Below are 21,508 nucleotides of genomic sequence, written 5' to 3' on the forward strand. Positions count from 1 at the left end.
TTAAATAGTAACAATCAATTAATGCTTTAAACGTGTTTGCTGACGACACACTAAAACAAAAAAATCACGAAGCAAAGCTCCCCAACGTAAGGTTTGTTTTTTACGTATACAATTTAAAATTATTTTGCGGTATAGAGATAGAAATAGAAATACAGATAGGAGAGAGAGAGAGAGAGAGAGAGGGAGCGAAGAGAGCGCTCGTGTGTGAACCTCGTTGGTGAGAGAGAGAGAGAGAGTGAGGGAGCGTTGGAGCGAAGAGAGCGCTCGTGTGTGAACCTCGTTGGTGAGAGAATTTCAGCGGCTCCGACCACCACCATTGTCTTCTGCCTTTTTTTATTCTTATTCCCTTCTCAATCTCTTCTTCCCCTTCCCAAGCCAAAGCATCCGTCTCTGGCGCTTTGTAAGGAGAGCTCTCATCAAAATTAGAACTTGCTGATTTGGAGCACAAAAGACGGGATATTTGGGTACTTTTACTCTCTCGTTTGTTCAATCTTTTATTCTTTTCCACTTTCTATCTAAAGTTTCTTCTGCGAGGAAGATTAGTTGCCTTAGGGTTTTTTGTGGGAGGCCAAAGGTTGGCTTTTGGGTCGTTAGGTTAATGATTTGGATTTTTATTCTTTTTGGGTTTGAATTTGTGTTTGCTTGATGTCATAAGTTGATTTTTTTTTTTTTTGGAAATACGCGATCTTGTGAACTTGTTTTGCTCTGTTTTTTTTTTCTTCTTTTTTGGAAGGTATTTTCGGATAAATTGTTTTGATTAGGCCAGGAATTATTACTTTCTAGTCCTTTGTTAGTTAAGCTGTGCAATAGTAAGAATGATTCCTTTTTCTAGTCGATTTTAGTTTGTAATGAGAGGTAGATGGTCTTATTCGTATATTTAGGCCTGTTTTTTATGAGCTGTGGATTCGTCATCTTGGAATTTTACTGGTTGTAAGTGTTATTTGAGGTCTGAAAATTTCTTGTTATGAACTAATACTCTTTTATTTTCCTCTTTTCTAATAGAACGAAGAATCTTCTTTCTTTGGTTTCATTCATGTTTGCATAAATGCTTATTTGCATACTGTCAGGCAGTTTTTAGCTTAGAGATTAACAGGAAATTTGAGGATGAAATATTACCTTTTTCTCCTATTTCTTCCGTGCCTGTGTGGTGAAATGTTATTAATGGTTCTGTAGGTTTATTTTTCAAGACGGAGTCAAAAAGGATATCTCTTAATATCACACTTATACTTCGAGCACTCTGGCCATCACTGCGGACTATTATCCTTACACCTTGAGAAAGGTGTGGGATCAGAAGGATGCTATTGTCCTCCTATATTACTTTTCTCTCTATGCCCTGCATCTTTGTCAGCCTTTCTGTTGTAATCAGAAGGGATCTCCAATCGACAATGGCTAACCCTTGAAGGCTATGCGATCCTAATTTGCATTTCTACATTCTCAGCTATCACTTTCCTCTCCTTTTCGATAATACTGTAAGATTTGTAGCAGATATCATAAGTTATGTAACATATCTTAAGGTTGGCAACATTGTGATATATTTCATTTCCCTTCACTGTTTTATTGTCTAAATATTGCATAATGGCAATATTTTCTTGTTTGACTTTGTTTTCGGCTGGAAAGAAGAAGAAATCTAAGGTAAGCAGCAGCAATCTTGTTTTCATACATTTTTTTTTTAAAAAAAATTTCTGATGTTCTTTCAATCTAGAGCTGATTTGGACTATTGATTTGGAATAGAAATCAGTCAAAGGCCTGGATGATAGTAATATAAGTATCAGTGATGGTAAATTTCACGTTAAGTCAAGCAATCTGACTACATCTTCCACCGAGAATGGCATCCAGGAGTCTCATATTCCAGTTTCAAAGTCATCTTTTCCTCATGGGAAAAGATCGACCTTCATTTCTGAGGCACCGGTTAATGAAACCTTGCCTAGAGCTGAGTTTACTGGAGAGACAGCTTATGAGGGGGGTGATGAACATGATGAGATTCAATCAATGAAGAGAGATTACTCTGACTTTGATCTCCAAGCCAAAGGTGAACTTGCTTCCCATGGATCAAACACTGATTTAAACAATTATGGTTTTGAGAACAAGGTGGAGACAGATGAAGGGATCAGCCCTGAGATAATGCTTGCAAGTGGGCATGTAAGTGATCCTGGTTTGGAGCGGACAGTTTTCATTAGATCACCAGTTCTTAAGCGCTCATGTTCTAATATTGAGACTAAGAGAGCTACTGAATCAATCAGCTCAGCAAAGAAGTCCAGTTCTCATTGTAACCTCCCAAATTTGTTAGTTTTAGGCAGAGGAGAAATTAATTATGAGGCTTATAGCAGCCCATTATCTGTAAAAACTTCTTGCAGTGCTGATAGAGTGATGCTCAAAAAACGTTCTTCATGCCAGGTGCTTCCCTCTAGAAGCCGGAAAGTCTGGTGGAAACTCTTTCTATGGAGCCACAGGAATCTCCACAAGCTTAGCGCTCCTGCACAATTCGTCTCAGTTGCTACTACTGCTAATCAAAAAGTTGGATACTCATCTGATACACATGAACCTAGCCGAAAGCCTGATAAAATGAAAGAAAAGGCAATAGAGAACCAGTGGGTTGCATTTTCTTTGGAGTCTTCTCCTCGAGACAGAGTTAATGCTTGGATAAATAGCCTTGCAGATTGTACCTTCAATGATGAAGAAATGGGAGCTGAAGGAACTATTGGTCATCATCATTTGGAGATTGGGGAATCCTCTGGGAAGAATCATTCTCACACTAGTCGACATGCAATTGAGGAGGTTATGCGGGCTAACAATATTATACAATCCTTGAATTCATTTTCCTCAGTGGCTCATATCTCTTGCATGGGACTTAAGGTTATTCCTACCATCTCTGCCTTTGGAAGCCTTAGATCTGTCAATCTCTCTGGAAACTGCATAGGTATGTAGGTGCCTTAAACTAGAAAGACAATATGTTATTATATTTTCTTACTCAAAGAGTTCATGTTTACATATAATTCTCGGCTTGCATTATGTAGTTCATATCTCTCCTGGTTCTCTTCCGAAGGGCCTTCACACCCTTGACTTATCACGGAACAAGATAGCAACTATTGAAGGCCTCAGGGACCTTACAAAGTTGAGGGTTCTCAACCTAAGCTACAACCGCATCTCAAGAATTGGTCATGGTAAGCATTACTCATTTACCTGTCTAACTTTTCTGTGTGTTGTGTCTTTTTAAATGGAATGTGCTAACAATTGAAACTTTTATTCAAACGATAACAATCAGGATTAAAAATATGCAGTCTGGTACCTAAAATTTACAACTACTTTAGAACTTACAGACCTATATGCCTAAGTATTTTTTAAATATTAACTATGTAGAATCAGTGGTTTTTTCCACACCCCAAATTTAAAATATGGAAGTTTATAAACAACCAAACTCTTGAATGTTGAAATCTGTCTTGAATTTAATTGCAAGTTGTCTCTAAACCATGTGTATGTTTCGAGGCCGAGGGCTTAAACGGAGACTTACGTGTCTCTTGTAATCGCGGTGATGCGGATATCAATATATGAAAAGTTTATCATAGAAGTGGCCGTAGATCGACGACCACGATTGAGTCGTTATATTATTGGTTGTTATGTGGTTTAATTTAGTTTGTGAACTTTTTCTTAGTGTTATATTGTAAGCCCAAAGGGCATTTATGAACTTTTCCTTAAGTTTAGTTCTCTTTTTAGAAACCATTGATAGTAAGCTTTGGAGAAGCCTATCATCCATGGTACAAGGTTAGAATAAATTCGCTGAACTTTTACGTTCTAAAGTTTGAGGAACTCAGAGATGCAAGCCTAGACTATAGATAGTTGTAGTTTTGATCATAATTCCTTCCATGCATAGGTTTCATATTTAAAGTACTTTTTGTACAAATAAGGCGAGCTTTTATTTTTTTTTTCCTTAAAAAATAACACATTACCTTGTCTCTTTGTGTGAAGTGCTAGATGCTTGGATTGCCTAAGTATTGGAGCTCTTCTCTTTATTGTTTGAAATGCCCCATACTCAAATTTTAACCTTAAAAAAAAAAATGGAGATCTACATATATGCCACATAAATTATATATACTTATATATCAAGTATTGAAATTTTAATATAAAACTCAAATTTTAACCTTAAAAAAAAGGAGATCTACTTATATTAATGGTTTATATATATATATATATATATGATCCAAAGTTAAGTTGTAAAAGCTTTAGTGTTGACTGTGCATGTCTAAACTTTCACAGAACTTTCGGACTGTCCTTTGATTTCATCATATCTCTTGCTAATTCTCTTACGCATATACACAAAGAGGCTCATATTGTTCCAGATTCAACATATTTTCCATGCACACTCGTTCTTAATAATTATTTGTAATTTGGGTCTTTGGTATCACATGTTTACTAGATAATGGCTTCTTTGTCATGGTGACTTCTATGGTGACTGGTTGGACCCTTTAGCTTCAACATCAATCACCATGTCTTTGTTAGAGATAGGAGTATAATGGAGACAAGATGACTCCTGAGCTGACTCAGGCTTGAATCAATAATTGGATCACTTATGAGTTCAACTCTAAAAGTTAACAAGCCAAACTCCCTGACTTGACTTGTCAATTTTTGAGCCGGTTTTCTTAAAATAAATGTTAATATACAACAAACTCTAAAAAATAAAAAAAATATTAAAAATTCTCTTCCTTCTTTGTTTGAACTGTTTCTCAATATTTCACTTTTAACTCCTTAATTTTTCTATCATTTTACTACAACAACTAGAAGTGTAATCTGTCAGCACTCATTCACGCACTCAGCTCACATGCTCTTAACCTTCACTATGGACCTCCTGCTCCAGCCGTCCTTCTGCTCCACATTCCCTGTCACCGAATGGCCTCTGCCACTCTTGTCTCACTGCTTGTTATCTCTGTTTATATTCAATACTCTTATAAACAACTGTTAAGCAATACAATTCATGTGCTGTGCCACAGTGCTTTCCTCAACTAGCCATCTCTTTCTCCTTCTTTCCTGTAGTTTAATAACCGTCCTGGTATTCCTTCATGTTATCAGAGATTCACTGAGTTTCACCGCCACAAAGTCCAATGGGAGATCAGATTTCTTCCACGGCAGTCCTTCCTGCTTCCTCCCTATCAACTTCAATGGTGGACTTCACTGTTCCGGCACCATTAAAGTTTATGATATCAAATCTTAAACTCATAGTCAATTTACAGCTATGTTGCACCGATACACCTATTTATGAAGGCGTGCTGTATCCGATACACCGATACACGGATACGCCTCCGATACTCCACCGATACGTGTCGGATACGCCAAAGACGTATCCAATTAAAATACTATTTAATTTCAAAAGGACACGCGTATCCGATACACGTGTCCGTTGAAAAACAAAAAGAAATCCGAAAAAAAAAAGATGTGTCGTATTTCCTTCCGCGGCTGCGAGCAAAGTTCTCTCATTTCCGAGATGGATACGGGAATATTAGAAATTACTAATCTTTCATTTGATGAGCCTGAATTAGAAGCTATGACATTTATTGAAGATGATATAGATGTTCAAGACAAACCACAGAAGAAGCTAATCATATCATTCCTTCTATTGAATACTTGAAACTTTATGTGCTAGACAATTTATGTTGCTTTTGTTGTTGTACTAGACATTTAATGCTTACTTATATTTTGATATTATAAGCTACAAGGCTACAAATGATGTTGTTGTCATTTTTTTTTTGTAATTTAAAATATTATGCTTTGATTGCTTTCTTAGTTTTTATGTATGATTTATAAATTATGATGCCGTGTCCGCGCCGTACCCGTATCATGTATTTTTAAGAATTGACGTGTCCCGTATCTATATCGTGTCGTATCCGTGTCGCCGTATCCGTATCGATGCAACATAGATTTACAGCTTAATACTGAGAATTATGCTATATGGAGCTTGCAAATTCTCAAACTATTTTCAGCCAACGGTTTCGAAGGTTATCCCACAGGAACACAAACCTATCCCAATGAACCCACCTCCCACCCCGATGTCCGTCTATAGAAACTTATCGATCAAAACTTCGTATCAGCCTTGCTCTCCACGATTTCACTTTATGTGCTCCCTTACATCCTTCATCTTTCCACCTCACACAAGATTTGGCTTACTTTGATAACATCCTTTCAACCAACAAACATATCTAGGGTCATCCAGTTGAAAAATGAACTTCACCACATTCAAATGAGGGACACCACAATGAATCAATATCTTGCTCAGATCAAGACAATGGTAGACAATATTGCTACAGCTGGCTCCCACGGCGACACCAAAGATATAATCTTTTACATCCTGAATGGACTTCCACCAACCTACAACTCGTTTAGGACATCCATTAGAACATCTCTCCTACCGATTTGTCTAGATGTTATATATTCGCTTCTCTGTAGAGAAGAAATCAACCTCCAAAATGAACTTCAGAAGTAGACGACTCCTTTCGCAGACAACATTGCTCTCTACTCTGTTCGCACCAAGCAGCTCAAAGGAAACACCAACCACTCCAATCGCGATTGCGGTTCCTTCTCTAGATCACCTTCAACCAATCCTCGTCCACCGCCTACGAACACTAACATTCGTCCAACCTGCCAGATCTATGGCAAGCTCGGTCACACCGTCATTTCCTGTTGGCACCGTTGTAACCTCCAATACTCAGCATTCCCGTCCAGCTCATCTCACACCCTGCTCATCCATTCACAAAAAAACTCAAACAACTGAATTGGTCCTAGATTCCAGAGCTTCCACACATCTCATAGCCGACCCTTCGAACCTTCACCAATCCCAATTGTATCTTAGGTCCGATTCTATTTCCATCGCCAATGGCAGCTCCATGCCAATTCAGCATCAAGGCCAAGGTATCTTGCCACACCCAAATGCGCCTCGTAAGCTTCTACTCCATAATCTCCTACATGTGCCCTCTCTCTCCCACAACTTACTGACAATCCACAAATTAACATCAGATAATCATTGTTTTATATCATTTGATGCAAATGGTTTGACCATTCAGGATCTCATGGATCATCAAGTTCTACTTCGTGGTCAAACCCGTGATGGTCTCTATTCCATCACCACCACCAGCAACAATTCCACCACAACGCTCCATTCAAACATCGCTTCCCCATCTTTATGGCACGCTCTACTGGGTCATCCCAATGATCGCACTATGCAAACTTTAGCAAATTTAGTTCCATTTATATGTACTCCATCTAGTTCTTTTCTTTGCAAACCTTATAATATGGCAAAAAGCCATAAGTTATGCTTTCACTTAAATACAAATCATGTTACCATTCCATTTGCTGTAATTCACTCATACATTTGGGGACCATCCCCAATTCTATCAATCAACAGCTACAGATACTTTCTTATTTTTATTGATTCTTACTCACGCTTTTGTTGGCTCTATCTCATTAACCCCAAATGATCAAATGCTCTCAAAATTTTTACAATTCCATAATATGATCAAAAATTCTTTCAACACTAAAATTCAAACTTTCCGTTCAGGTGGCGGCGGAGAATTTACAAGCCATAACTTCAAAACTTTCCTACAATCTATTGGCATCACTCATTAATTTAGTTGTCCATACACACAAGAGCAGAATGTCTTTGCTGAACGCAAGCATCACAACCTACTTGAAACCACTCGTACACTACTCAACGCCGTCAATCTTCCATTATATTTTTGGGCAGAAGCTCTCCTAACATCTAATTACCTAATAAACCGTCTACCTACAAAGGCTTGCCACTCTAAAATTCCTTTTAAACTCATTCACGGTCATCTTCCAAAATACAATCACCTTAAAATCTTTAGTTGTCTCTATTTTCCTTGGTTTCGCCCTCTCACAACCAACAAACATCAACTTCGCTCGCATGAATGCCTATTTCTAGGATGCTCATCTTCTCACCACAAATATCGCTGCTATAACCTCAAATCACATCAAATTCATATTTCTCGTCACATCGTATTCCATGAACAAACCAAATCACTCCTTCACTCATCCATCCTTCCACACCACAATCTTCTCTAATACTCATTCCTACATCCACCATTCATCTTTTCTATTCACCTAACACAACAGACCATTCCACTACATTAACTTCCCTGTCCAACAATCTCCCTCAAACCGAACTCTCTCACACTATCTCCAATACACACACTAATCCTTTCAATTCAACTGAATGCACACCCAACATCTCGCTTCAACCAATTCCACATCCAATGCAAACATGCTTCAAAACTGGTCACCTCAAACAAAAGCAAATTTTCGATCTCTCTGTCACAACAAATGTCTCATTTACACCGTCCACCTATTATCAAGCCGTTCAACTCCAACCATGGCGGCAAGCTTTGTCGAATGAATTTCTGCCATTCAAAAACAAGGCACATGGACTCTCACACCTCCACCTCCCAACACTCCAATCCTTGGATGTCGTTGGACCTATAAAACTAAGCTCAATTCCAAAGGTCACATTGAAACTTATTAGGCCCGCCTTGTGGCCCAAGGATTCAACCAGGAATACGGTATCAATTATAACGAGACATTTAGCCCCGTTGCCAAGATGCCCACCATTCGCATTCTACTCATTATTGCCAACCACAAGAAGTGGCATGTACTATAGTTTGATATCTCTAACGCATTCTTACACAGTGATATAAATGAGGAGGCTTACATGCGGCAACCACATGGATTCACAGACACCCAGTTTCCAACTCATGTCTTCAAGCTCAACAAATCTCTCTATGGCCTAAAGCAAGCTCCTAGGCAATGTTTCCACAAATTCACTACATCCTTACTTGATTTTGGCTTTATTTTCAGCAAAGCAGACCCCTCATTACTAATCTATAGCTACGACCACATTCGACTGTATCTTCTGGTATACGTCAACGATCCACTGCTTATAGGAAACTGTCAAACTACCATACAGTGAGTTTTGCTACAGCTCAAATCAAAGTTCTCTCTAAAGCAGCTTGGTCCAGTTTCTATGTTCCTTGGTATTCAAGTTGAATGTACAGCTACAGGACTTTTTCTCCACCAGACGCACTATGCTCGTGAGCTATTACATACTGCCGGTTTCTCTTCCTACAAACCACTATCCGCTATGATGGCTCCCGAACCATCCAATTGTCCGCAAGCTGATGAGCCATTCAACAATCCCACTTTATATCGTTAACTCGCCGGATCACTGCAGTACCTTACAATAACCTGACTGGATATCGCCTTTGCAACAAACCATATTTTCCAGCACATGCACAACCCAACTAATCAACATTACCAATCCCTCAAGCGTCTACTCCTCTACATTCACGGTAGACAACATCCCAAATTTCCTTTCACTTCCGGTGATCTTCTGCTTCGGACCTCAAGTTTAGTTCTCTTTTTAGAAACCATGGATAGTAAGGTTTTGGAGAAGCTTATCATCCATGGTGCAAGGGTTAGAATAAATTCGTTGAACTTTTACGTTCTAAAGTTTCAGGAACTCAGAGATGCTGATCTAGGCTTTGTTTGGGATGACTAGCTTACTATTTCTTAAAATAATTTTTTAGTAAAAAAATTTAAATTTTTATAATAGAAAGTTATTTTAAGAAGCAGTAAGAAAGTCATCCCAAACGAAGCCCTATACTACATATAGTTGTAGTTTTGATCATAATTTCTTCCATGGCATAGGTTTCATATTTAAAGTACTTTTTGTATAAATAAGGCGAACTTTTACTTTTTTTTTCCTTTTAAAAATAACACATTAGCTTGTCTCTTTGTGTGAAGTGCTAGTTGCTTGGATTGCGTTAATATTGGAGTTCTTTTCTTTATTGTTTGAAATGCTCCATACTCAAATTTTAACCTTTTAAAGAAGGAGATCTACACACATGCCACATAAATTATAGATACTTATATATCAAATATTTAAATTTTAATATAAAACTCAAATCTTTAAATCATATCAAAAATATTATTAATATCAACTTTTTTAAAGAGAAATATACTTATATTAATGTGTGTGTGTGTTTTGATGTGATTCAGATGCTAAAGCATTATATAAATAAATATCTATTTCTTTAGTGTTAGATATTTAAATGTATAAAAATTATATTTTATGTAGGTAAATCCCCTCTAAGAAGATTTGGCATTGTGGCATTTGTATGAAGAAAGATATATGGGTAAGTTATTGAAAATTTAATAGCATTGGATGAGCATAGCATGCATGAATAAAATGTGCATCACAAAAATGAAGATGTTAGATCTTTATATCCATATATAAAAGCGGAAATAAAAATTAGAATATTATACAATTAAATTGAGATTTTCTCCATTTTAATTTTCTTAATAAATAATTATTTAAAATATGAAATGAAAAAAACTTACCAAAATGTTGATTTTGATCGTAAATCTTCTTCTTTGAAACGTTGATTGAGACCGTAAGTTTTCTTCTTCCAATCACCTCACTAAATATATTTTATTGAGTAGGCACAATCAATCAATTATTGATGAACATACTTTGAATGTAATTTGTGTTCTCAACACAATTTCATCATTCAAAAAAAAAAAGACTAAGAGACTAGTATTTTTCTCATATATATCATTTTCCATCTCTCATGAAGGAATCATCTATATTTTTATGTAGAACTTAATTCTTTCTTTTATAAAAAAAGTTCAGATCTTTTTCAATTTAAATATATCTTTTCATAAGTACCTTTTTGTAAATCATGAAGCATCTTTTTATTTATATTAAAATTGATAATTATCATGACACATCATCATTTCTATTTATAATGACACATTATCATCTTTATCTTTTAATATTAAAAGATATTTATCATGACACATCATCTCATGAAATTTTAAATAATATAAATAAAAGGTGATCTTATAGCATAAAGGCATTACTAATGTAATCATAATTTAACATTTATATTATGTCACATTCTTAACGATAATGTTCAATTAATATATGATAGTGCTTAGGTAATATGGAAGGGACCTATGGACCTATAATTCAAGCTCCAATAAATTTGTCCATTAATTTAACTCTTAAACTACTAAATCAAAATTATTAATTTCAATATTATTGTACTATAAATATGAAATTGTATTCTTAAATTTATAATATATTTTACTCAATTTAAAAAATTGAGCTGTCCATTTATTTAATCATTACATATTAAATAATCATCCATAAAAGATTCATAATTAAAGCTAGGTAATTTTTTCACCTCGTTAATTATATCTTGATCTTGGAATTTCAATTAATTCTCTAATGAACAATAAACTTTGTAACATCATCACAAAATTTAAGCGCTCAATTATTTAGGTTCTGAATAAATTATTCAAGGGAATTAATTTTCTAACTTTTAAAATTGAAATGAATTAATATAATACAATGATTGACTTTATTTCTTTCAAATTATTTTTTAGTAAGTCAAAAAATCAAATGTCACAAATAAGAGTTTATTAATAACTGAGGATTAAGATTGTTTTATATATGATCATTTTTATGATTAATTTTAAATTATCTATAGTTAAAATAGAATTTATTAGAGAATTCAAAATTTATCTGGTTCAGTTCTATATATTCATATTATATAAAGTACCTCCATCCTTAATATCTCCATATCAAATAATCTGAATAAGATTATTCTATTCTTAATGTTGATGAACCGTACTAATAATATTTAATTATATATTTTAACTATAATTAATAATTATGAATTTGTTTAGATTATTATCCATAACTTAATTCTCTTGTATATAATTATATATTGAATTATGGTTACATAATAATCATAGAATAAAAATATTATATCAAATGATAATATCGGTACATGCTAAATTTGTCTTTAAATATTTATTTCTATAAAAAAATATATTACAATAATATTTCTTTAGGACCATTCCCTAATAGAAGCTACCCCCATGGAAAAATTAATAGTATCATATGATCTAAAGTTAATGTGTAAAGGCTTCTTAGTGTTGACTGCCCATGTCGAAACTTTCACAGAACTTTCGTACTGTCCTTTGATTTCATCATATCTCTTGCTAATTCTTCTATACGCATATACACAATGAGGCTCATATTGTTCCAGATTCAATATATTTTCTATTCACACTCGTTTTTAAGAATTATTTGTAATTGAGTCTTTGATACCACATGTTTACTAGACAATGACTTCTTTGTCATGGTGACTTCTATGGTGGCTGGTTGGCCCCTTTAGCTTCAACATTACTCACCATGTCCTGGTTAGAGATAGGGGTGTAATGGAGTCAAGCTGACTCTTGGGCTGATTTTGGCTTGGATCAATAATTGGATCACTCATGAGTTCAACTCTAAAAGTTAACAAGCCAAACTCCCTGACTTGACTTGTCAATTTATGATCCGGCTTTGTTAAACAAAATGTTAATATACAATAAACTTAAAAAAAATACGAAAATATTAAAAATTCTCTCCCTTCTTTGTTTGAACTGTTTCTCTAAATTTCACTTTTAACTTCTTAATTTTTCTATCACTTTACTACAACAACTAAAAGTGTAATTATGTTCTCTATTTAATAATAAATTAGTTGGCTTTGGCTTGAACTTGTAGACATAATCTTTAGGTTTAAGGTTACGGTTGGGGCGGCTTTCTTACTACTTCTTAAAGCAATTTTTTAGTTCAAAATTTTAAAATTTTAAACTAGAAAGCTGCTTTAAGAAACAGTAAGAATTGTAAGACAATAGCCGAGATATTGTCACAGTGAATGGTCGTAGGAGAGCTTTGCTCAAGTTGTAATTCGAGGGCTAGGCGATGGAGCCAGATGACTTCGGATGTAGCCGCAGATAAAGCTATATACTCGGCCTCGGTGGAAGATTTGGCGACGGTGATTTGTTTCTTGACTGACCATGATATGAGATTAGGTCCCAAGAAGGTATAAAATCCGGAGACAGACTTGCGATTTGGAGTATCTGAAGCCTAGTCGGCATTTGTATATGTATAAAGGGTTGTGTCGCCGGGTGTGATGGGCAGTTCGAAGGAGAAACTGGAGAATGTTCCTTTGATGTAGCGTAGAATTCTTTTGAGTTGTTGGAAGTCATGGACAGTCGGATTCTTCATGTGTTGGCAGGCCTGATTTGTGGCGAAGGCAATATCAGGTCGCGTAATGGAGAGGTATTGAAGTGAACCAGCAAGACGGCGATACATGGACGGATCATGAAAAGGCTCGTTGTTCTGCGTGTGATGTTTGGAGCTCGGAGTAATGGGTGTCGGAGAGGCTTTGCTGTCGGAAAAGCTAGTTTCTTGTAGGAGCTTGGATGCGTAGTGTCCTTGGTTGAGGAAGAAGCCTGTTGCTGTTTGCCTTACCTATATACCGAGGAACAAGGATATCTGGCCGAGTTGTTTGAGTGCAAATTGAGATTGTAGATCTTTCATCTTTGAGAAGGTTTTGAATGTATGTTGAATCATTGCCTGTAATAAGAATGTCATCTACGTAAATTAATAGATAGATGTGAAATTGTTGTTTGTTATAAATGAGAAGAGAAGGGTCGGAGCGGCTAAACCCTAAACCACGAGACTGTAGGAATGTGGTAAATTTCTGAAACCTTTGTAGCGGTGCTTGTTTAAGCCCGTAGAGAGATTTATGAAGTTTGTAGACGGCATGCAGTTGGTGAGGATCCTCAAAGCCATGCGGTTGACGCATGTAGATGTCGTCCGGGAGCTCGCCGTGTCGAGCTGAAGCATTGGCCAATTTCGGTTGATGGCTAAGGTGAGAAGCATGCGGATAGTGGGCATCTTTGCGACTGGACTGAAGGTTTCGTTGTAATTTTTGCCAAATATTTGTTCGTAGCCGAGAGCGATGAGACGAGCCTTGTAGCGGTCGACTTGGCCGGAGTGTAGCAGTTTTGTTTTGTATGTCCACTTGCATCCAAGGACATGTTTGTTTGGCGGCTGAGGGATGAGCGACCACGTCCCTTGCTGCTTCAGAGCTTGGAATTTAGCAGCCATTGCTTCTTGCCAGTGTGCTAGTTTGGATGCTTGCTTGTAGGTAGTGGGTGTGTGAGAAGGAACGGCATTGCTGAGGAGAGAAAGGATGTGTCGAGGTTTGGAGATGCCATATTTTGAACGAGTTTGAATTGGATGATTTGGTGGTGCAGGGGCCGTGAGAGATTCCGAGGTTGAGTTGGACGCTGTAGTCTGGATGTGATGAGTTTCGGTTTGAGCTTGGTGCAGAGAGGAATGGGATCAGTTGGATCAGGTGTGGCCGGTGTGGTTGAGGGAGGGATGGCTGAGGTTGGTACTAATAGGAGAGGAGGATAAGGGATGTCAGAAGGTTGGGAGTTCGACGTGTTGGGGGGGTAGGATTGTGTAACGGGAATGTTTGTTCGTGAAACACAACATGTCGTGATATATGAACTTTATGAGTTGTGAGATTGTAGCATTTGTTTCCCTTGTGATTAGGGGAGTAGCCTAAGAAGATGCAAGGGTGTGATCGAGGGGAGAGCTTGTTGGTGGTATACGGTTGAAGCCACGAGAAATAGAGACAGCCGAAGGTCCGTAGGTGAGAGTATTCCGGTATAGCGTTGTTTAGCATTTGGTAGGGAGACTTAAGTGCTAGAGATTTGGATGGAAGACAGTTTATTAGGTGATTTGCCGTTGAGACAGCGTCAGCCCAAAATACGTTGGGAAGGTTGGAGACGTGCAGGAGCGTTCGACTAAGCTCAAGAAGATGCCTGTGCTTTCGCTCAGACAGCCCGTTTTGTTCTGGTGTGTGAGGACAACTCAGTTGATGCAGGAAGCCGTGACTGTTGAGGTAGGATGTGAAATCGGTGCTAGTGAACTCTCCACCTCCGTCGGATCGGAAGTGTTTGGGAGTGGCCTAGAACTGATTTTGAATAAAGCTGCAGAACAATTTAAATTTTGCAAATGTTTCGTGCTTGTAGTTCATAAAATATATCTAGGAAAAACACACAAAATCATCGATGAAAACAACGTAATAGCGAAAACCATTTAAAGAGGAATGTTGTGCAGGCCCCCAGACATCCGAGTGGATGAGCTCGAACGGATGGGAGGTAGTTGTAATTCTTTAATTAAAAGAATGTTTATGGCTTTTAGCCATGTTACAAAAATTGCACTGAAAGTCAGAAGAAATGTTTTTAAAACTTGAAATACAGCGAGCTAAACTATTGAAAATTTTGTTGTTTGTGTGTCCGAGAAGGGCATGCTAGGTACAAGTGGACGTGGTGGTGGCATGAAGGGCATTGGGTGACACGTCCGGAGCAATGTTGAGTTGATAGATGCCGTTAATTAGGCATCCACGAAGAAGAAGTTGCTGGTCTGTAGATCCTTAATTTTGAAGCCATTAGAGTCAAAGGTAATAGAGACAGAATTATTCGTAGTTAACTTCGAAACAGATAGGAGATTATGAGTAAGAGATGGAACATGTAGAAGATGACAGATATGAAGCTTACGCGACGTATCTGGTGGAGGAAGCAGACCTTGGCCGTAATTTTGTATGGGAATGGTTGAGCCATTTGGGACCGAGACAGAGTCGTGTCCGTGATAGGCGGAAGGGTATTGGATGTTCGAGCAGTCCGACGTCATGTGGGTGGAGGCGCCAGAATCTAGAACCCAGGTTTGGGAGGCGGTTGGATTTGGTTGAGCAAGAAGAGCTCGGGGAGCAGTGGAGGTAGTAGGGGCATAGTTGAGGTTACATCGATGCCAACATTTTATTGCAATATGAACAATCTTGTCGCAAATTTGGCAGATCGGACAATTGCTGGAAGCAGACGGAAGAGGTTGGGATTGTTCAACCGGTGCAGATGTCCTTGTACTGTTGTTCTGGTATTTGGAAGAACGTTTTTTATTCTTGTTCCGTGTCTGATTGTAAGATGTGGCGTAGTAGGCAGTCGTGGCCGTGGATTGATCGTTCTTTCCTCGCTGCAGAGGAGTGAGTAGAGGGAATTGAGATCAGCGGGCAGGGAGGAAGAGCGTATGTAAGTTTTGTAGGAGTTGTAGCTTGCCGGGAGTCCATTTAGAATGTAAAGAACGATATCTTTTGGATCAATCTTGGTGCCAGACGTCACAATGTTGTCCACGATGTTCTTGAATTGAGCCAAATATTGTTGCATCGTGAGGTTATTCATTTGAATGTGATGTAGCTCGTTCTTGAGTTGGATGACTCGAGAACGGCTAGACGATTGTCGTCGTCGTTCAAGAACAGCCCATACCTCTTGAACGGTAGAAGAAGTGATGACATAGGGTAAGATTGAGGGAGAGATCGTAGAGAAGAGAGCCGAGATTAGATTATTGTCAATTAGACGCCACCGAGCATGATCGGAGGAAGTAGTGTCGGGCGGCGGTGTGGTTTTGCCGGTGAGATGATCGGCGTAGCCATTAGCGGAGAGATGCTGAAAAATTTGAGTTCTCCAAATGGCATAGTTGTCGGTGGTGAGGGAGTTCGGAATCAGATTCTTGATGTTTGAGATGATGAATTTGAGTGACGCCGGAATGACTAGCTCTGTAGGCGATCCGGCGAGCGTGGAGGATGCGGGAGGGAGGGAGGGAGGAAGTAGATTTTTTATCCCCCATGACTAGCTCTTGATACCATGTAAGACAACCCGAGAGAAATGGCAAGCAGAGGAGACAGGGAGAGAGGTATCGTGAAAGAAACAGAAAAGGGAAAATCTTATTATATCTGTTAACTTGAATACAATGTGTTTATATAGAAGAAAAGTAAAGTTGTAAATACAATTGGGTACATGATAGGCTTAAGCTAAACCGTGTGCTTACAAGAATGTCGTCCCAAATGAAGCCTAAATTTGATTTAATTTGTCAAATTGAAGCTTAAATTGGGGTGGCTCTAGCTTGGCTTGACTTTTCTGCACCGCGAGTTGCAGTAGAGCTAATTTTTGTGTGGAAGTTGAGCTAGCTGGGACTTCGGGAGAGGTATTGGGTGGATCGCCGCCTCTGATTCTCGATGGGATTGTGTGGATCAGATAAAGGCTTCAACTATCGGAGAATGCATCATACAATCGATATACCCTTATCAAGAAGTATATGACTTAACATGCTTCAGAATTTTAATCACTTTGTAATGTGTTTCCATACAGGGTTTTCCAATTGCACAATCATCAAAGAATTGTACCTTGCTGGTAATAAGATAAGTGAAGTTGAAGGTCTCCATCGTCTCCTAAAGCTTACAGTGTTAGACCTCAGCTTCAATAAGATAACCACAGCCAAAGCTTTTGGCCAGCTTGTTGCCAATTACAATTCTCTTTTGGCTCTCAATCTTCTTGGCAATCCAATACAGAGTTGTGTAGGAGATGAGCAGGTCCGGAAGACAGTTTTGAGTCTTCTTCCCCATATCACTTATCTGAACAAACAGCAAATAAAGCAGCATAGGGTAAGAGAGGTTCCAACCAATAGCAGTGTGGCCAAGGCAGCCATTGGAGATGCAGGATGGAGTTTCCAGAGGAGGCAGGTGAGGCGGTTGGGTCAGGTCTCGGGCTCGAGCTCTTCAACCAAGAAGAAGATTCGATCGAAAAGGAAGCAACAACAGTCATCCTCTTCAAGAAGGTAAACCTGGTATTTATGTCTTTAGATTTGCAATACCTTGCATGTTTGTTGTTTGATGGTTGCTAATACTTAATATTGTAGTCACTTGGAGTTTATATTGGTTGATGTAGACAAATAAGAGAATAATGCTTTGAATAACTCATAGATATGAATACTTTCATTTGGGATTGTCAGAATCTTGTTTTTGCCTTTTTTATTAAATCTTTTTTTTTTTATAGTGTTATTGATTTTTGACGGAGGCTTCTTTTGGGACTGCTTAATTACTGTTTCATAAAGCAATTTTTTAGTACATATTTTTTACTAAAAATATATTCTAAGAAGCAATAAGAAAGTCTTCCCAAAAGTAGCCATATTCTGTACAAATCCATATTGTTTGTAAGGGTAAATCATTTTTATTCTCTATTTTTGGTTTGAAGAATATGTTCATTATATTTGAGAGGATTTTAAAGATATTTTTATAATTTTAAAATCAGTACTAATTTGTTAATTACATAGAATTAAATAATAAAATGTGATAGATTTTATCATTTTTTAAAATTATTTTTTAGCTTCAAGAAAACTGCCTAACTTCTCGCTGAGCGGCTTGAAATTAAGTTCATTTGAGGAGAGTTTGTTTATTTATTTTGCTGCTAAGATTTTGTTTGTAATAATTTTTTATTGTTTTTTAAAATATATTTTAATATAAAATTAAAAAAAATGATCAAAAGTAATTTTATGATAGCTTTTGGGCATTTTTTTCAAAGTTTTTGTTAATTGTCTCTTTAGCTTCAAATTATATTCAATTCAAAGTTAATATTAGTATGGTTGCGTCATGGATTTTTCATGGTAGTAGAGAAATATAAAAATTAACGTCTTAATTTGGTACAAAAATTCAGCATACAATCAGATAAAAGAGAGATTGTAGTGTTCATAAGAGGTGAGAGTTTTTATGCGGAAACTCTTAAAAAGGTAGAAAAATCAAAATTTGAATGAATTAGTTTGCAGTTGACTATAAATAAGGCTCTTCCTTGGAAGGAAGGCTTCGGTTTGATGTAGCAAATATACATCATATAGAGTGGATTACATTGTGGGAATTGAAAGAATCAATATTAACATGTTTGTTTAGTCGGCAAGACCATAGTCGTCGGACAACGGAGGTAAAAAATATAGTATTCGGATTACTGTGGTTTAAATGAGAGTAGTCGATGGGTGTCAGAGGTTGAAAAGATCATTATCTGGTGACGATTGTCAGAAGAATTATAATCTGGTGACGGAGGTCAGAAGATTCGTAGTCGGTGGGTGATAATGGTAAAAAAGATCTAGTTTGAGGATGGAAGTCTGAAGGACCGTAGTCGGTGGGCGACAGTGGCCAGAAAGATCAATATTTGGCAATAGGAGGATCGTAGTCTGGCTACGAAGGTTGGATGGACCGTAGTCGGTGGGCGATAGTGGTCAGAAAGATCGTTGTCTAACGATAGAGGTAAAAAAGATTGTAATATGATGACAAAGGTCATAAAAGATTGAAGTCGGCGGGCGATAGTTGTTAGAAACACTATTTTCTAGCAATAGAGGTTGGAAGGATCGTAATCTGACGACAGAGATCGAAAAGACTATAATATGAGCGTGATAGTGGTCGAAAAGGCCGTTTTCTGGCAACATAGATCAGAAGGACCATAGTCTGTAACTAGGTGTAAGTTCGGTGTTAGTTAGTGAACGGGCAGAACTATGACATATTTGTAAGTTCAGCAATAATTAGAAGCTGGGTGGAAGTTCGACATCAATTGGTGGCCGAACAGAAGTCTAGTATTTGTTGGTGGCTGGGCAGAAGTTCGGCAACAGTCAATGGTCTGACTATGGTTGAGGATAATTCTAGTGGCAAGAGAGACATGGTTCTCTTTCTTCCCTTCCTTGCTTCTCCTCATGATACTCCCCTTTTAATGAAGAATGAAGTGCCTAGTTTTAATTTTTTGAGAGTGGCATGGCCAGTTGATAGGAGGTAGAGTAAGGGTAAGTTGGGAGCAGTTTGAATGGACGGACGATATTAATTCTCTTGCTTATGAATCGTTTACTGGGCATTTGAATGTCTTAATGATATCATAATCTTATGATCTTAGGTTGATTGGATTTGTCTTTTCGAGAGATTCTATTCGATTATGATTTTGTTGAAATCGATATTCGGATGGTCCCAAATTTAATTTTGAAAGTTTTCAACTTGATTTTGCTTTGAGATTCGTGCCTGATCAAGATAATTTTTTTGATGATATATCAGTTGCCCTCCTATTTTCGAACGTCAAAGCTCTAAAAGTCTGAAAATGTGTCATAGTTTTACAAATTTTTTCAATGCAAATATGCAATTTTTAAATAATTACGAGTCATGATTACTCCTTAGATGTCAATATAAACATCCTTTCGGAGTCGTAAACCAAGTAAAATTTTCTTAATTATAAATTGAAAATGTTATGAAGTTGGCGCGTTGATTAGAGCAAAAATATTAATAAATTACACTCCAAAATATTTGAAATTGATCGAAATTGATTATAGAGGTTATGTTAAACTTCAAAAATGTCAAAATTGGATCATAAACGTCAAAAAATGGTTCTAGGGACCCAAAAAATTTCAAATTTGGACTTTCCAAAATTAAAATCGAGCCGAGACACGTATTGGTGGCCGAATCGGCCTGCTGGCTGGTGCCAGCGCCTGTGCCACACGTTAGAAAGATGCGCACATATGGGGCACACGGCTCTATGCAGCTGGTTATAACCAGTTGTTTATATATATATGATACGACATCACAAAATCATCTTGATCGGGCACGAATCTCGAGGCAAAAACTAGTTGGAAACTTTAAAAATTATTTTCAGGAGCATATGAACTCCGATTTCAGCGATCTTATAGTCAAACTAAGCGTCTCAGAAATACGAACCCAACGACACCAAGATCAGCCCAATCTGAGCCCAAACGAGTCTGAATCAAAGGTTCAAAGCGCTGTTGGAAAGTTCAAAACGCAATTTGAGTTACCAAACGGTCTCCGATTTTAACGAGCTTATACTCAAATCGAGCGGATCGACGAGACGAATCCAACGAGCCCAAGATCAATGAATTCCGACATCATTAAGGCCTTAAAATTCCCAACGAACGGGGCATGATCAAAGGATTCGATATCGGCCGTCCATTCAAACCACTCCCTGTTCGCCCTTGATCTCACGCCTATTTAAAGGGCTATGCCACTCCAGAAAAAATATAAATAGAGCCCTCATTCTACACCAAAGGGCCCAAGGTTAGCCATGAATCTAATTCAAAAAGTTTTCAAACTTTAAATTTTTGGTAATCCCGCTCTGAACCACTTGAATAGTTCGTAAGAGGAGTTAAGCCTCATTGAAACTTAGTTCCCAAGCGTAACTTTAAAGCAGGGTAATTTGTATTATTAAAAAATCTATTTTTCACAAAAAGAACAAAAGATCACATTTAAACCAAATCACACCACGAGAAAATATAATACAACGAAATAAGGTGCCTGGAGTTCAAGAAACATAGATAACACAGATATCTATAGTGTTCGGCAGACTTAGAACCTACGTTCCACTCACTTGAGGCATCCCTCCAAATGCACTACAAACGTGTGGACTCTCCTTTAGCCCCCACGCTAGTGAGTAAGCCGTATGCACAAAGTAACCTCTTTTTGCCACCGCCGTGCAAAAGCATAGAACTATCTCCTTTTGCTTCCTCCGAAGCTGGCAATATAATACCACAACCTAGATGCGTACTCGCTACCTTCTAGCCGACCCTTCCATGAGCAGAAAACTCTGAAGAAGAAAAGCAGATTTTTTCGATCCTTAAGAAACCCTAGTTACATCCCCTCCACAAGCTCCACCCTCACAAGATCCTCTCTCTCTCCCTCTCTCTCTTTTTCTCTCTCAAGACCTTCTCAGGTCAAGCAGCAGCAAAAGGTGTTTC

At 37.6% G+C, this 21,508-nt stretch overlaps 1 protein-coding gene across 1 annotated transcript; it reads left to right on the forward strand.

Moving 5' to 3' along the window:
- The first annotated feature begins 222 nt into the window (after positions 1 to 222).
- On the forward strand, positions 223 to 17,751 carry LOC110097424. The gene is made up of 5 exons (XM_020823792.2): positions 223 to 464; positions 1,174 to 1,632; positions 1,732 to 2,917; positions 3,015 to 3,161; positions 17,110 to 17,751. The coding sequence occupies exons 2-5, from the start codon at positions 1,576 to 1,578 to the stop codon at positions 17,577 to 17,579; spliced, it is 1,860 nt and encodes a 619-aa protein (XP_020679451.1). The 5' UTR covers positions 223 to 464; positions 1,174 to 1,575; the 3' UTR covers positions 17,580 to 17,751.
- Positions 17,752 to 21,508: the final 3,757 nt, after the last annotated feature.

The sequence above is a fragment of the Dendrobium catenatum genome, unplaced genomic scaffold (genome assembly GCF_001605985.2).
Source record: "Dendrobium catenatum unplaced genomic scaffold, ASM160598v2 fragScaff_scaffold_1190, whole genome shotgun sequence".
NCBI lineage: Eukaryota > Viridiplantae > Streptophyta > Magnoliopsida > Asparagales > Orchidaceae > Dendrobium > Dendrobium catenatum.